The sequence below is a fragment of the Felis catus genome, chromosome A1, assembly GCF_018350175.1.
Source record: "Felis catus isolate Fca126 chromosome A1, F.catus_Fca126_mat1.0, whole genome shotgun sequence".
NCBI lineage: Eukaryota > Metazoa > Chordata > Mammalia > Carnivora > Felidae > Felis > Felis catus.
Genome location: NC_058368.1, coordinates 4,355,809 through 4,371,883, shown reverse-complemented (window position 1 = coordinate 4,371,883; position 16,075 = coordinate 4,355,809). Strand labels below are relative to the sequence as shown.

At 45.4% G+C, this 16,075-nt stretch overlaps 1 protein-coding gene across 9 annotated transcripts in view; it reads left to right on the top strand.

Moving 5' to 3' along the window:
• Positions 1–16,075, top strand: part of MIPEP (mitochondrial intermediate peptidase) — a 200,559-nt gene that overhangs the window by 115,627 nt on the left and 68,857 nt on the right. For 5 of the 9 annotated variants that reach the window (XM_045041709.1, XM_045041638.1, XM_045041906.1 and 2 more), the window contains one exon: positions 13,368–13,489. The exons of 3 other annotated variants lie outside the window; for them this stretch is intronic. In XM_045041709.1, coding sequence (XP_044897644.1) covers positions 13,368–13,489 — 122 coding nt within the window. Of the gene's footprint in view, positions 1–13,367; positions 13,490–13,876; positions 15,017–16,075 lie in introns of those variants that run through there. One more of the 9 variants, XM_045041735.1, reaches the window with a different exon arrangement.

Below are 16,075 nucleotides of genomic sequence, written 5' to 3'. Positions count from 1 at the left end.
CAAACAAACAAAAGGAAACAGACTCATAAATACAGAGATCAAAGCCAGTGGTTGCCAGAAGGGTGAGGGACGGGAGGAATGAGTGAAATAGATGATACAAACTTCCAGTCATAAAGTAAGTCAAGGGGATGAAAAATACAGCACAGGGAATATAGGCAATAATGTTATAATTTTTTATGGTGACAGATGATAACTATACGTAACTTGGTGAGGATTCTGTAATTGAATCCCTATATTGCAAACCTGAGATTAATATGATATTGTATGTCAACTTTAGTTCAATTAAAAATAAAGAATATCAATCCTTCTCACTCTTCAAAGAAACAGAAGAGGAGGGAACACTTCCAAACTCTAGACTCTTTAAGGCCAGCATTACTCTGACAACAGAGCCAGACAAGGACACCACAAGGAAAGAAGATTACACGCCATTATGCCTGATGAACATTGATGCAAAAGTCCTCAGTAAAATAACATTAATAATAATAATAATTCAGCAAACTGAATTCACCAGTACATTCAAAGGATCATAACACCATAGTCAAATGGGATTTATTCCAGGATGCAAGCATGGTTTGACATCCCCAAATCAAGTAGTGTAACAAATCACATTAACAAGAGGAAGGATAAAAATCATGTGATTATTTCAACAGATGCAGAAAAAGCATTTCACGAAATTCAATATCCTTTGATGGTAAGAACTCTCAATAAATTGAGTATAGAGGAGTATAGAGGGAATGCAGCTCAACATAATAAAAGCCATGTATGACAAACCCACAGCTAATGTCATACTTGATGAAAAACTGAAAGCTTTTTCTCTAAGCTCAGGAGCAAGATAAGATACCCCACTCCCACCACGTTTATTCAACATACTAGAAGTCCTCGCCGGTCTTTAGACTACGAAAAGTTAGACTGATCAATGACTTCAGTAAAGTTGCAGGATACAAAATCAATATACAAAAATCTATTACATTTCTATATACTAATAGTGAACTAAAAGAAATTAATAAAATAATCCCATTTCTAATTGCATCAAAAAGAATAAAATACCTAGGAATAAGTTTAACCAAGGAGGTGAAAGATTTATATACTGAAAACTACAAAACCTTGATGAACGGAATTGAAGAAGGCACAAAGAAAAAATGGAAAAGATACACCATATGAATGGATTAGAAGAATTAATATCATTAAAATGTCTATAAATACCCAAGGCCATGTACAGATTTAATGCAATTCCTGTAAAAATTCCAATGGCCCAAATAGTCAAAGTTCTTCCTGAGAAAGAACAAAGCCAGAGGCATCACATGTCTTGATTTCAAACTATACCACAAAGATGTAGTAATCAGGGCACCTGTGTGGCTCAGTTGATTGAGTGTCCAGCTCTTGATTTTGGCTCAGGTCTTGATCTCACGGTGAGAACAAGCCCCATGTCGGGCTTCGTGCTGAGCATGGATGATGTTCAAGTTTCTCTCTCTCCCTCTGCCTCTCCCTCTGCTCACAGTCGCTCTTTCTCTTTCTCTAAACAAACAAACAAACAAACAAACAAGCTGTAGTAATCATAACAGTATGGTACAGGCATAACAGCAAACACATAGACCAACGGAACAGAATTGATCCCAGAAATAAACCTCCACATATATGGTCAACAAATATTTGACAAGGGAGTCAATAATGAGGAAAGAATAAGTGATATTGGAAAGGCTGGATAACCACATGCAGAAGAGTTAAATTGGACCGTCCTCTTAGAGCACTCACAGAAATTAACCTGAAATGGATTAAAGATGTAAATATTGGAACTGAAATCATAAAACTCCTAGAAGAAAACAGGATAAAGCTCCTTGACACTGGTCTTGGCAACAATTTTTTTATTTGACACCAAAGCACAAACAACAAAAGCAAAAAGGAGTAAGTGAGAATACATTAATCTAAAAAGCTTCTGCACCATGAGGAGACCATCAACAAAATGAAAAGGTAACCTACAGAATGGGAGAAAATATTTGTAAATCATATATCTGATAAGGGGTTAATATCCAAAATATATAAAGAACTCCTATGACTCAATAGAAAGACCATGTTATTAAAAGATGGGCAGAGGATCTTGGGGTGCCGGGGTGGCTCAGTCGGTTGGGTGTCCGACTTCGGCTCGGGTCATGATCTCACAGTTCATGGCTTCGAGCCCTCCATCGGGCTCTGTGCTGAAGGCTCAGAGCCTGGAGCCCACTTCAGATTCTGTCTCCCTCTCTCTCTGCCCCTTCCCAGCTCGCACTCTGTCTCTCTCTCTGTCTCTCAAAAATAAATAAACATTAAAAAAAATTTTTTTTTCATAAATAAAAGATGGGCAGAGGATCTGAATAGACTTTTTTCAAAGAAGACATACAAATGGCCCACAGGTACATGAAAAGTTGTTTGGTATCAGTAATTATCAGGGAAACGCAAATCAAAACCACAGGGAGATATCACCTCACACCTGTCAGAGTGGCTATCAACCAAAAGACAAGAGACAACAAATGCCCAACATCATCGGTCCTTAGGAAAATGCAAATCAAAACCACAGTGAGATACTCTCTACTCACACTGTGATGGATATAATAAAGGAGATAGGCAATGATAAGTATTACCAAGGATGTAGAGACATTGGGACTTTGCACACTTCTGGTGGGAATATAAAATGGTACGACACTTTGGGAAACAGTTTGGCCGTTCCCGAAAGAGTTAAACAGAGTTACCATGTAACTGAGCAATGCTGCTCTTAGTTAGACACTCAATAGTACTGGAAACACGTCCACACAAAAATTGGTAGGCAGATATTAACAGCAGCATTATTCATGATAGCTACAAGTGGAAACAACCCAGGTGTCCTTTAGTTGACATTTGGGTGAATGGATAAACAAGAATTGTATATCCATACCATGAAATATGCGGCCATGAAAAGGAATTAAGCACTGACGCATGCTATAACATGAATAACTTAAAAAAAAATTTTTATTTATTTTGAGAGAGACAGAGAACACGCGCAGGTGAGGGGCAGAGAGACAGAGAGAGAGAATCCCAAGCAGCTCCAGAGCCTGACGCGGGGCTTGACCTTATGAGCCGTGAGATCATGACGTGAGCCAAAGTCAAGAGTCGGAGGCTCAACCGACAGCCACCCAGGCGCTCCCCAACATGAATAACTCTTGAAAACATTATGCCACGTGAAGAAGCCAAGCACAAACACTATTGTATGATTCCATATATATGAAGTGTCCAGAATAGCCTCGTCCATAGGTACGGAAAGTAGGTTGGTGGGGCGCATGGCTGGCTCAGTTGGTGGAGTAGCTTTTGATCTCAGGGTTGTAAGTTCGAGCCCCTTGTTGGGTGTAGAGATTACTTAAAAATAAAATCTTAAAAAAAAAAAGTAGATTGGTGGTTGCCAGGGGCTCGGGGGGAGGAGAGAAATGCAGAGTGACTGTTGATGGGTAAGGGGTTTCTCTTGGGGGTGATAAAAATATTCTGGAGTTAGTGGTGATAGTTGCACAGCTTTGAATATACTCAAGATCACTGGACTGTACACTTCAAAAGGATGAATTTTATGGTGTGTGAATTTTACCTGAATTAAAAAAAATTTTTTTTTTTTAACGTTTATTCATTTTTGAGACAGAGAGAGACAGAGCATGAACAGGGGAGGGTCAGAGAGAGAGGGAGACACAGAATCCGAAGCAGGCTCCAGGCTCCGAGCTGTCAGCACACAGCCCGACATGGGGCTCGAACTCACAGGCTGTGAGATCATGACCTGAGCTGAAGTCAGAGGCTCAATCGACTGAGCCACTTGGGTGCCCCAATATATTTATATTTTTAATAGTTTTAACCCAGTTTACGTATTTCTAAGCAATAGCCCTGGAGTCTTTTAGCATCTGAATTAGAGGGTAGATAGAAATAAATCAGACACTCAACTTATTTGTATGTTTTAACCTATATGTTTGTTTTTGTTTTTTATTTTTTTTTAATGTTTTTATTTATTTTTGAGACAGCATGAACGGGGGAGGGGCGGGGAGAGAGGGAGACACAGAATCTGAAACAGGCTCCAGGCTCCGAGCTGTCAGCACAGAGCCCGACGCGGGGCTCGAACTCATGGAGTGTGAGATCATGACCCGAGCCGAAGTCGGACGCCCAACCGACTGAGCCACCCAGGCGCCCCAAATTTTACCTGAATTTTTAAGAGAAGAGTGGGTGTTGGCATCATGCAGCCTTGGAGCAGGGAAGGGCTGCGAAGGTCACACCAGATGGGTTCTAGTCCTTTCAGGGAAGGAGGAGACTGAACTGGCCAGCTTGCCTCCAACACGTGTTCTGGCTATTGTTATATGGAGTAAGGGTTAACTTAGTAACGTGTAGATTTAGAAGGAAATAGAAGGCCATCAGTTCGTTTCAGCCTTAAGCTGTCACTTCGGGCCGGCCCTTTTGAAGATTACACCTTGAACTTTCAACCTTGGGAGATGTGAGAAGAGGAAAGTCAGTACATAACTCCTGTTATTATAGCATTATAAGATAATGCTAGTTCATGCTATTTTTATACGAAGTTATAATAATACTTAGGTGCTGCTTTTTTATAGTGACTACAACTTTTAATTAACGGTTACCCGATTCTTTGTATCGAACCCTTTTTCTGAACTACAGTGATATGTACTGTTTGTCATTACCCAAGTTTTCCATATGTTTCAGCCATAACTCTGGCAGTTCCTTTTTTGTAAGAAATTGCTAAAAGCTGTTAGCCAGGAATTTTGGAAATTCCTGAGACGAGATCATCAGAGAGGATTGACGGCGTGTCGACAGAAAGCAGGCAGCCCTCGCAATTTCAGCGGATCCGCCACGTTTTATTTCTGTCAGTTATTCTGAACAAAACACAGGTAGTAACACGACCCTGCCAATAGACCTACTATCCCAGGCCCTGGGCTACACTTCCGAACATGCCGTCACTTCGTGAACTGCTGAGGTGACTTCACGGTATCTGCACAGGGGGCGCGGGAGGTGGCCACCGTGTGTTCCTGGAGGTGCAGGTGTTCACCAACTGTATTAACTCACTTTCACCTTACCGGGAGCATGGCCCTCAGTAAGACACATTTCCTCATTGAACGTGTCTAGCTGTGTGCATCTTAGGCAACATAAAGTTCACAGGATGCCCTTTCTCATGTGATCTGTAGGGATCTTTCGCCATGTGAATTAGAAGATATGTTTGGAAAGCCACAGGTACTCAAATCAAGGAAGCCGAGCAAATATCACTTGAAGTTCTTAGGTAAGGGCTAATAGGTAAACGCCAGTGAAATGAAGATATTGTGCGGACGGAAGACTTCACAGATTTCAGGGATGAAGTATTAGGTCTTGGGGCGCATTACCTGCATAAGGGTCCTGAATTCTTCAGTGTGAACTATATCCATTGGTTCAATCCTATGAGAAGTTAATAAAGGCTAGTGACAGTCTTTTTTTTTTTTTTTTGGTGGCAATCTTAATTGTGTTTTATCACTCCAGAAATTCAGAGTGTTGTGTGTGTAATCAGTAAATGATTTCTTACCTGTTTGTTGACATTGTTATGACTTTGGTGTTTATTGAAACTAGTTAATTATAGAAAGAGAATTTAGACTTACTGATGTTAATTGTGTCTAAATTACAGTAGCTTGATTCTAGTTTCCCTACTCTTTTTCTCGTCTTTTTGTGAATATTTTTCGAGGACACTGTGCTAGGCACGAGATGCAAAGAGGTCCATGGTGTTCTCCCTGCTCGCGAAGGCCTGTATTAGTCACTGACAGACGGAGTCATCCATGAAGGCCAACACCAGACTTTCTCCTTACTTTCTCTCATCTAACCCACACAGCAATCCCATGAGGCAGATGTGATCACGGTCATGTGCTCAAGATGCGGCTTTAGGGAGGTCATAGCGTCGGGCGATAACCATACGGCTGGTCGGTGCCTGGCCTGGAGTCACATGGCCCTTGTCACATTGTAATCATTCCCATGACACTATTTAGTGTCTGTCTCTCCAGTAGGCTGTGTGGCCAGGGGGGGCCATGTCCACGAATGCTCCCCTTCATAGCAGTCCCTGGCATGCCGTGAGCGTTCGGTGAACCTTGAAAAGATAGGTGATTTTCCAGCCTGTGTGCTTAACTGTTGGGTGTTGTGCCCTAGGTGAGGAGTAGAGGAATGTGGGCGTCTGTAAGGAGTGATGCGGACCCTTGCTCCTAGCACAGATCCCAAGGGCTCTGGGGATTCAGGGAGGGAAATACACACAGCCTCTCCAGGTTTCTCTATGAAGACTTTAAAAGCACAATAAAACCTCATTTGTACCTGGGATGATACTTTGAAAATATTAAACACGTGTGTTTTCACCTTTCACCTCCATAAACCATTCTCCCCTTCGCCGTTCCTGGTGTCAGTGGCAGTCCTCCCAGGTGCTGACCAGTGAAGTGAAGGAGGACAGGGCCAGGTGTGGTTGTGGCGCGGGGGTAAAGTGGCCCTGTGGCCGAGCCCTTGGGTCCAACCTCACGGAGATCCGCCGCCCCAGAAGGCACCGGGGTGAGGCTGAGGCGTCAGGCAGGGGGGAACCGGGCCCCGACCACGTGCGAGGGCGTGTCGTGGAAGGTCAAGCAAAGACCTCCATGTTGGGCGTTAGGATGAGCAGGGACCCAGGGGGCGAGCGGGCCCCTCCGGCCATGAGGGCCCAGAGCTACCAGGGGCAGGAGGGCAGCAGTACAGCTGAGGAGTGGCCTTCGTTGCCAGCCTCCTGATTGTGCCCACGATCAGCACTGAGTGACAAATGTCCCTTTTTCAACCTCAGAAAAGCCCTGGGCAGTGAAAGATCATTTGCACAGAAACCGAAGAGAAGTGCGGCCTTGAGCCGAACGCATATCTCTGGGGAAAGTGTCTGAGGCAAGCGGAAGAGCCAGGCAAAGACTTGCAGGAGCGGGAGTTCCCCGTTGTGTTCTCTGGTGGGCCAAGCAGCAGAGCGAGGAGGGAAGAGGGATTGGCCTGAAATCTAACAGGTAAGGGCTCTGAGGAAGAGATTCCAGGGTTCTGCTTGTCTGTTTAATGCCAGAAGTAGACAAGCCCGTGTTTGACCTTTACGTCCCAGGCTGGGGATCTTGTCTGCCTGCTCGAAGGTAGGTTGGACGTGTTGGTTCTAAACCTGTAGACCAGCCGGTCCCTTGGAGGAGGGAAGTGAGAGTCAAGCGGTTGCCCACACGGCCCGACTGTGTGCGTCCACTCCTCTGAGTTCCTATGTGGAATCCGTGGGTGATGCACCTGCCCTTGGATTTTCTCCCACGTTGAGAAGCTGCCGTCCATTCTGCATCACTTCTTTACGCGTGAGCAGAAAACCCCACTGTCTACAAGGAGCACTCATGTTTTCTGGGCTTGCTTTCATGGTTTTTGTCTCGCTGTGTAGACACCGACTTCTTTTCTCGAACTGTTCACAACCACAATGAAGACAGAAGCAGTATCCCTTCTTTTTTTTTTCCTTTAAAGTATGTGTAGGCTCTTTTTTTCTCTCTTTATTGAGGTATAATTAACAAAACTGTAAGACGTTTAAAGTATAAATGGTAATGTGATACACGTATACATTGTGAGAGGATCCCTTTCCCCTGAGTTAATTAACACATTCATCACCTCACATATTTACCTTTGTCTTTTTTTTTTTTTTTTTTTTGGTGAGAACATTTAAGATCTACTCTCAGCAAATTTCAATTATAGAGTCGAGTTTGACTATAGTCATCGTATTATGCATTCGATCCTCCGATCTTATCAACCCTATAATAAAAGTTTGTACTCTTTTATTATGCAAAGTATAATCCCTTGTGTCTGCTATCCCTGAGTAACCACTTTCTATTCTCTGTTTCTGTGAGTTTGGCTTTTTTCTTTTTTTTTAATAGTCCACATGTAAGTGATACCATCCTGTATGTCTTTCTTCGACTGACTTGTTTCACTCAGCACAATGCCCTCTGGGTTCGTTCATGTTGTCACGAACAAATATTTCCTGATTTTGAAGGCCAGATATTCCATATACATACCAGATTTTCTTTATCTATTGATCCGTTAATGGACACTTAGGTCATTTCCATACCTAGGCTCTTGTGATTCATGCTGCAGTTAACGTGGGAGTACAGACATCTGTTCAGGATGATGTTTTCATTTCCTTTGGGTATATCCCGAGAAGTGGGGATATACCACTTTTCTCCAAGTGGTTTTATTTCTGGGCTGTCTATTCTGTTCCATTGATCTATGTTTCATTTCTTCAAGGTTATCCAATTTGTTGGTGTGTAATTATTCGTTGTCTCTTATGATCCTTTATATTTCTGTGGTATCATTTGTAATGTCTTCCTTCATTTCTAATATTACTAATTTTTATCTTTTCACTTTCTTTCTTGGTACATTTGGATAATGGTTCATCTATTTTGTTTATTAAAAAAAAAACAGCTTGGGACGCCTGGGTGGCTCAGTCGGTTAAGCGTCCGACTTCGGCTCAGGTCATGATCTCACGGTTCGTGGGTCTGAGCCCGCGTCAGGCTCCGTGCTGATACCTTAAGCTTGGAGCCTGCTTTGGATGCCGTGCATCCCTGTTTCTCTGCCCCCTCCCTGCTCGCGCTCTGTCTCTCTCTCTCAGATGAAGAAAGACTAAAAAAATTTTAAATCCCTTTGTATTTCAAATGGAGAATTCTAGTTTGGCACTGTCATTTCTCAGGTTCTGGTAAAGTGTCCATGGGGAGTTTTTATCAAACTAGAAAAACTAGTGTACATTGATTCATGGAAAATGTATATGTATGCATACATTAAGAGAGAATATAAACATGAGAAGGCAGATGGGAAAATGTGTCCTTCTGCTTTCCTTGGCGGCCAAATAAACACTTTGGGATGGCACAGATTTGATACCCTAAGAGCTCCTCCACAAACCAGCAAGATTGTGCCTCATGTGAAAAGTCAGAATGGTCTGTCCGTGAAGACAAAACACTACACAGAGTCCAGACCTAGAGATCTGGTGTCGAAATTAGCCTCAAAAATCTTATGTCATTTTTCAGATAATAGTAAAAAAAAAAAAAAATGTAGTTAAAAAAACCCTACTATTAATAGCATGAGATCCAACATTTGCTTTTAGCTCTGTGATATCCTCTTGTTTGTGATATAAATGTTGTTCCTCGCCTCCTCCTTGCAATCAAAGGCTAATTTTTCAGGAACATTGAGCATCATCCTAAACGAAGCCTTTAGTATCTGTCCATCTGTCCATCCGTTCAGCCAGCCAGCCAGCCAGCAGACAGCTGTTGATTTCCTTTCATGGTCCCCATGCCGTGCTGAGCCCAGATGTAGACACAGCACTGTGGTCTTTGCTCTGAAGGAAATCTCGGTTCGTACAGCATACATCAAGGAGGCCGTGGGTGTCACTCCTGTGCTCATGCAACTTCAAATGTCACCGATAAAGATTGTTTTAAAATAAATTTTAGCTAAATACGTTTATACACATATAGCTAGAAATGAAGAAATGGTGTGCTGAGAGTATAATTAAGAGAAATGAGGGGTGCCGGTGGGGGGAGGGGGCTCTGTTGGCTAAGCGTCCGACTTCCAGTCAGGTCATGATCTCGAGGTTTGTGAGTTCGAGCCCCACGTCGGCTCTGTGCTGACAGCTCGGAGCCTGGAGCCTGCTTCGGATTCTGTGTCTCCCTCGCTCTCTGCCCCTCCCCCGCTCACACTCTGTCTCTCAAAAATAAATATTAAAAAAAAATTTTTTTAAGAGGTGATTAGTTCAATCATTGAACATTTAACGTGTAGTTGATGAGTGCTTACTCTGCACTAGCCCCTCTTCTGGGTTCGAAACTGAGATAGATAGTAGGTCACCAGATGCTTTGTCGTTTCTGTTCCTGGCCTCCCGGTCCGGTCTCTAACTCGGACGGAGGAAAGTCGCGCTGTTAGGAAGGAGCTACAGCGAATGAGAAGCCTCAAAGGGCCCCGCTTCCCTGAGTTCTAAAGCAAGTGGCGGTTTCCACAGAGTTCCTGGAACACTCACTCTTCACCTGCTCCACGTTCCTGTCTTTTATGTGGGATCCCTGGGCGTGTCTGACCAAGAGATTTGTCATAACCAAGCCGTGGGACAGGGGCAGGGTTAGAAGAAGGTCTGCACAGAATAAAAGAGAAGCAGCGAAGGGGTTGGTGCCCTTGTTTTTTCAGACCAGATCCGCACATTACACTTCAAAGGAAGGGTAGAAACTTCTGTCCATCTGACCTTGTCCCTTAGGACATGAAACGTTCGACTTCAAAGGGAGAGTCATAGCGTTAACTCCTGAGCTTAAAATGAAATGCTGCTGCCTTTTCCTTTTCCTGATGAATGAGTGAAATTATAATAAGGTCTTAATATGAGGTTGAATCAGCAGGAATTCACTATTTGTGGTCAAACAGCAGTGGAACCCTAGGTCTTAGTCTACCATAAACGTGCAGGCCTCTGATGAAAGGTGGCAGGTGGGTGCAATTTCTTTGGCGTGTGAAATGTTTGGGTATGAGAAGGGTGTAGTACCGGACTCAAGCCTGTAATTAAAGGACAAGACGCGACGAGGTGTGCGTTGTGCCAGAGCATCTGCATCCCGGCGGGCATGTTGCTGTTCAGCAGACACCATGACAGCTCAGGAAGCTGAGCATTGCACGCATCCCGATGTCTCTTTCTACACTTCCAAAAGGTCTGATTTTTATTACTCTGTTTATGTGAGGACTCAGTTATGAGCTGATAACGTGAACGAACTTAGAAATCCCTTGGCTCAAATCAGATGCCTTTATGGAAGTAGGCCTGCATTCAAGGCAACACGAAAGCGTATCCAGCTGGAATCTAAACAAAATTAAACTTGGCTCTGCATTACAAAGACTACCGAACTAGTTACGGCAGATCACCGAGAAGAAGCTTCAGACGGGGCACCTTAAATTGTGTGCTTCTGATCTCGAGACTTCCACCTTGAGAAAGGCTTATATAATCCATCGCATAAGAGCCAGATTAAAACAGCAGGCCGTACTCTGTTACGAGAGATATCATCGCATCCCAGCGGCTTCATGTGAGAAAGATTACCAGTGGCCCATTAAGATGCCAGCATACCACAAAAATTGACATAGACCCTCCCCCTTTTTTAGTAAGACAGAGTATCCAGAACTGTATGGGTTATAATTGAACTCTGAAAGACCTAACCCTTTGACTCAAACTTTAGTCACTCAAAGTTTATCGTAATGGATTTTGACCCATAGATGGTCCTTGACAATTTGCCTTCAATTTCAATACCCCTTGCACAGAAACGGGATGCGAAAGGTAGCCTGTCTGAGTTTTCCATGTCCCCCACGTCCCCCTGAGGGTACCTGTTGACTGGACAGTGTGCAGTCCCTTTCTCCCAGCTGGGGCGAGGCCACAGTTGAGCCTTTGGGCCTCAGTCCAGCTGCCCTTCATGTTGTCATGGTGAAGTTAGGAAGGATCCAGGTCCGGTGACTGTAACAGACCCCAGACAGCAGCCTGGTGAATGCACCCACCCGGTGCTGGTGGTGGCCACGTGGAGTCCGAAACCACGCTCCCGGCTTGCAGCTCCCCCTCACCGGGGGCTCACCTTCACAGATGGCCCGACGTGACAGACCTCAGGAGCAAGGGGCACATCTGTTTCCTTTAAGAACGTGACTCACAAGGTGCTCACTTTACTTCCAAGCATAGCCATTTTGAAAAATGGGGAGAGTGGATACGGAGGGTAGTTGTTTCTCTCTGCCATGATAACCTCACGTTCAAAATTAGTTGGAACACCTCAGCGTACCTTCCTTTTTTTTTCCCATTTGCCATTTTCCATTTATTTGTGCTCTTCCTTTTTTTAAGTGCTCCTAAAACATCGAAGCATAGCTGACAATGTCACGTTAGCACACCCTCTTTTGTAACAGCTCCTTTGCCCAATCCAGGCAAACTATTTGTCTGAAAGTGTCGGATGCGCCCAGAGAATAACTAGCACTGGGACCTCATCATAAGCCCCTGTGGAGTAGCTACAAGACTTAGACGATGTTTGAAAATTTGCCACACTCTGTGATCAAGGAACCGTCTGTGTTCTCAATGTTTGTTCTCAATCAGGTAGAATTTGCTTATCTAGTTTATAGGTTTGTGGTAAGGATTACAGTTTATACTTTATTTTCCAGGGAATTAAAAGATTTGTTAATGACTGTCTTAGTTTAAAAAAAAAAACAAAACAGGCTTCTAGGCTTTACTGTGGTGATCATTTCACAATATATACAAATAGCAAATCATTATGTTGTATACCTAAAACTTCTGTAATATATCAATTATGCCTTTGTTGAAAAATTACGAATGAAAGTATAACATATCCATCTGTCAGTCATGAATAAGGCTTAGTTTTTTGGTTACATCTTTAAAAAATACGTGGGCTGCAGTTTTTTTTTTCCTCAAAAAGTTTTAATGTTCAACTAAAGCATACATTAGAAGACAGTGGATGTCATGTTTAAGTCAAAAATCCGTCTTTTGAGGACAGTTTTTAGAATTCTAGCTTTTGTCGTCGTGATGTCACCGTGAGTATGGCCTGGTAAGTTTATGCGTTGGCACTTGGTTACCCTTCCTCCTACTGACCAATCAGGAGGTAGGTGTTTTAGCTTTTAGGCCCCAAGAAAGAACGGTATTGGCAGGAAGAGAATTTTCCAGTGGGAGAGCACTCTTCCATGAAAACTCACACGGCCTTTCTTATAAGAGCTACACGATTGTCCTCAAAAAGCACGGAGGCACTCAGAGCCAGACCCATGGTTCCCTCTGGCGTGGATGACCAGGCATCCGCAGGCCACGACGGGTGTGAGAGCCCAGCCCCCTCCGCGATCCTCACTTCTCCTGCTGAGCTCGGGCTGCCCGCTTTCCACGTCTGTCACAGAGCTGAGCCCCAGCAGTGACAAACTTGTACAAAACAGTTCAGCGTGTCAGGTTTGCTTTCCTCAAGGCTCCTCCCCTCGGCTTGCAGACGACCGCCTTCTGGCCGTGTCCTCACGTGGTCTTTCCTCTGAGCCCACCCTGGTGTCTCTCCCTTCTTAGAAGGACTCTAGTCCCCCTGCATTAGCCCCATTTTAGCTTAGCCACCCTTTTAAAAGAAAGGCTCTATCTCCAAATACAGTCACATTCTGCGGCATCGGGGTGGGGGCTTCGACATACGAATTTTGGGGCGGGGGGGGCACCCTTCAGTCCGTCACAGTGTATAAAATATGGAAAAATGTTAATATGGTGAGCGACGTGGCCCTCGAGGGTTAAATTTAAATCCAGACATTTGCGGATTTCCTCCTGTGCTCCCATTGTGTTCTGGTGCGTGATACCTGGAGATACAAAGACGTAATTATTTCCTGTGCTGTTTCCGTGTTGGCAGGCCTGGCAGCTTCGATTCAGCCACCTCGTGGGCTACGGTGCCAAGTATTACTCTTACCTCATGTCCAGGGCGGTAGCTTCCATGGTCTGGAAGGAGTGTTTTCGACGAGACCCTTTTAACAGGTAACGAGGGGGAGGAATTCTTCCCCGACACCAGTAATCTGCCACGCCCCTGCGTCTGAAGCCAGGCGGGGAACCTCAGCCGCTTGCCCCGCAGTGCAGGCCACTGCCAGGCCCTTCCGACCGGCTGCCCGAGACCGGGCCGGGCCCCGAGCCTCCACCTCACCCTGCAGCACTCACGGCTGTCACACACCGGCGATGGTGTGGCACCCTCCTGTCACGCCCGCAGGGACCTCTGCGTGAGGGCTCTTTGCGCCTCCAAAGTGGGACTAGACTGCTGTGTTCCCGTGCGTCCCCTGTGGGTTTGCGTGGCTGTTCCAGCCTGTCTTGTTGTCTGTTCCCCACTGCTCTGTGCTTCCCGTTACTTGAGACGGCCTTCCTTATTTTCAGCACAAACTTCTGAGGAGTCAGTCACACGGAACACCTGATTTCCTCTTTGTTGCCCAACGAAGGACTCGCTACTCTCAGTCATTTGGGAGCAGCACCATTGGAAGCGTTGACTCCCGATGCCAGGGTCCACTTTGCTCCGGAAGGTTCCCCCTTTGCCCGACTTTGGAACGCTTTCTTCCCGTGGAAGACGGTGGCAGTCTGAAGAAGGGGACCCGCTCCCCTGATGGCTCCTCCACAGCTCCCCTTCATGGGGGCCGCTGACCACCCCTTAGTATCAGTAGCTGCAGAACCCCTGCCCCACATCGCTTCCCACGGCCTGCCTCCTGGGTGCCCTCTCCAGTAGCCTTGCTCACCATTTCCACCATCAGGATGGGCAGTGGTTCACACGGGAGAATCCGCGGCTGACTCAGCGGAAGGCTCCCGAACATGACTGTGGGCTGAGTCTCGGGCCTCAGGCTAGCTGGTGACCGTGGGAGCCTGTAGTGATTCAGTGAGGGAATCCGGGTAGGTGGATTTCAGGTAGGGACGTACGATGCCCAACCCCTTCCCCGCCGTGGAGACAGGCCCTGCGAGGTGGCGGCGGGCTGGAAGAGGACGGAGAACGGGATCTGGGCTGGGCAGCCCCGCATCCCCAGGATCAGAAGCACAGGAGTATCCTGTCGTGCCCCCAGTGGGCCTCCACAGGATGCTTCTCGACCGCAACCTTGGGGAAGTTGAGTTCTGGTCTCAGAGTCCTTGGAAGGTGCTTCCTTGAAAGCAAACCACTAATGATGATCTGGTCTCGTACTCGTTTAAAACATCTTGTCTCCTCACCACACAGACGCATCTCCAAATACCTGTCAGGCAGCCGTGGATGATGACTGGTGTCTTCACCGCTTTCATGTGGTTGAAGATGAATGGCACCTTGGATTTTCGGAGCGCCCTGAAATTTCCGTATGGCGCGTTGGTTTGCATTCACGGTTGTCCTGGCAGAGCACGTACTTCTTGCGAGAGGAAACTGAGGCTCGGAGAGGGCGAGTGGTTTGTCCGAGGCCTCGCCGTTCAGATGGAGTGAGATGATAAAACAGGGCTGCTGATTCCCAGCCCCCTCCCCCTCCCCGTCTCCCGCACAACTCCAGCTTTTCATGCATCTTGATGCAGGTTGGGATTTTCTCAGCATCTAATCATCACATTCAGTTCCAAAGTCTTGGGAACTTGAGTCTGATGTCATAGAATGTTGAAATGTTTTGCAGCTTCGTAGCCACATGTTCTTTTGTCTCCTGCCCTTCGCGTGCTGCAGACATTCGGTCTGCTTTTCAGATTTTGTTATTTTCAAAAGACCGAAAGCCAAAATTGACTGTAATAAATCATTTCGGGGAATTACGATTCTTCACTGGAGATTTCTATAAACAGGCAAAATATTACCTTGTTTAAAGGAACTGCACTTTACTAGAAGACCACATACTATTAAGTACATATATTTCTTGCATTTACATCTTGTTTATGTGTGCATTCTTGCCTAGACATGTAGTTTGCCACACTTTTATAGACATGTAAAAGCTAGTAAAAATACTCATAAGGCTAGAAAATTTCTTACCTATGTCAAAAGATCCCTTTTGATCCCACTCCTGAAAAAAATCACCAGACTGGATGCCTCACCAGAAAGCCAGGGGCCAGGAGGAGGTACACCCCTCCCCCAGGCCAGAGGTCAGGCAGGGCCTCTCAGCCACCCTGTCCCCTCCCTGGGTGGGCCCAGCCTTCTGTCCATGTTTCCTAATTCAGGACACGCTTTGGCTTAGCACCCACTTCGTGTTTGACATCAACCTATGTTGGCTACTGTGACACTATCAGAAATTCTGATTAGAAACCACGTTTGCAAAATTGCCCGTATGCAAAGATGCTCCAGAAATAGTGCGATGAAAACATCATGATTTATGTAACTTGTGTCATCATGGGTGTCAGTCATCTGGCATTAAAGGAATTGCATTTTCCATAATACACAAAAGTAGCTCTAAATAGCCTTGTGTCCGGGTGCCATTAAGTCGGAGAATTTCTGTCTATAAAAGTTCTCCACGATCTGCCTGCGAGTGTCATCACAGACGGTGTTCCCTGCAGAATCCAGCAGACAAAGAGCATCAGGAGATACAGACGGGCCGTTCTGAACTTCGCCCCTTCCACCTGTATACTCAAGAGTCAGTTTCCTGTTCCATTAGCTGTTAC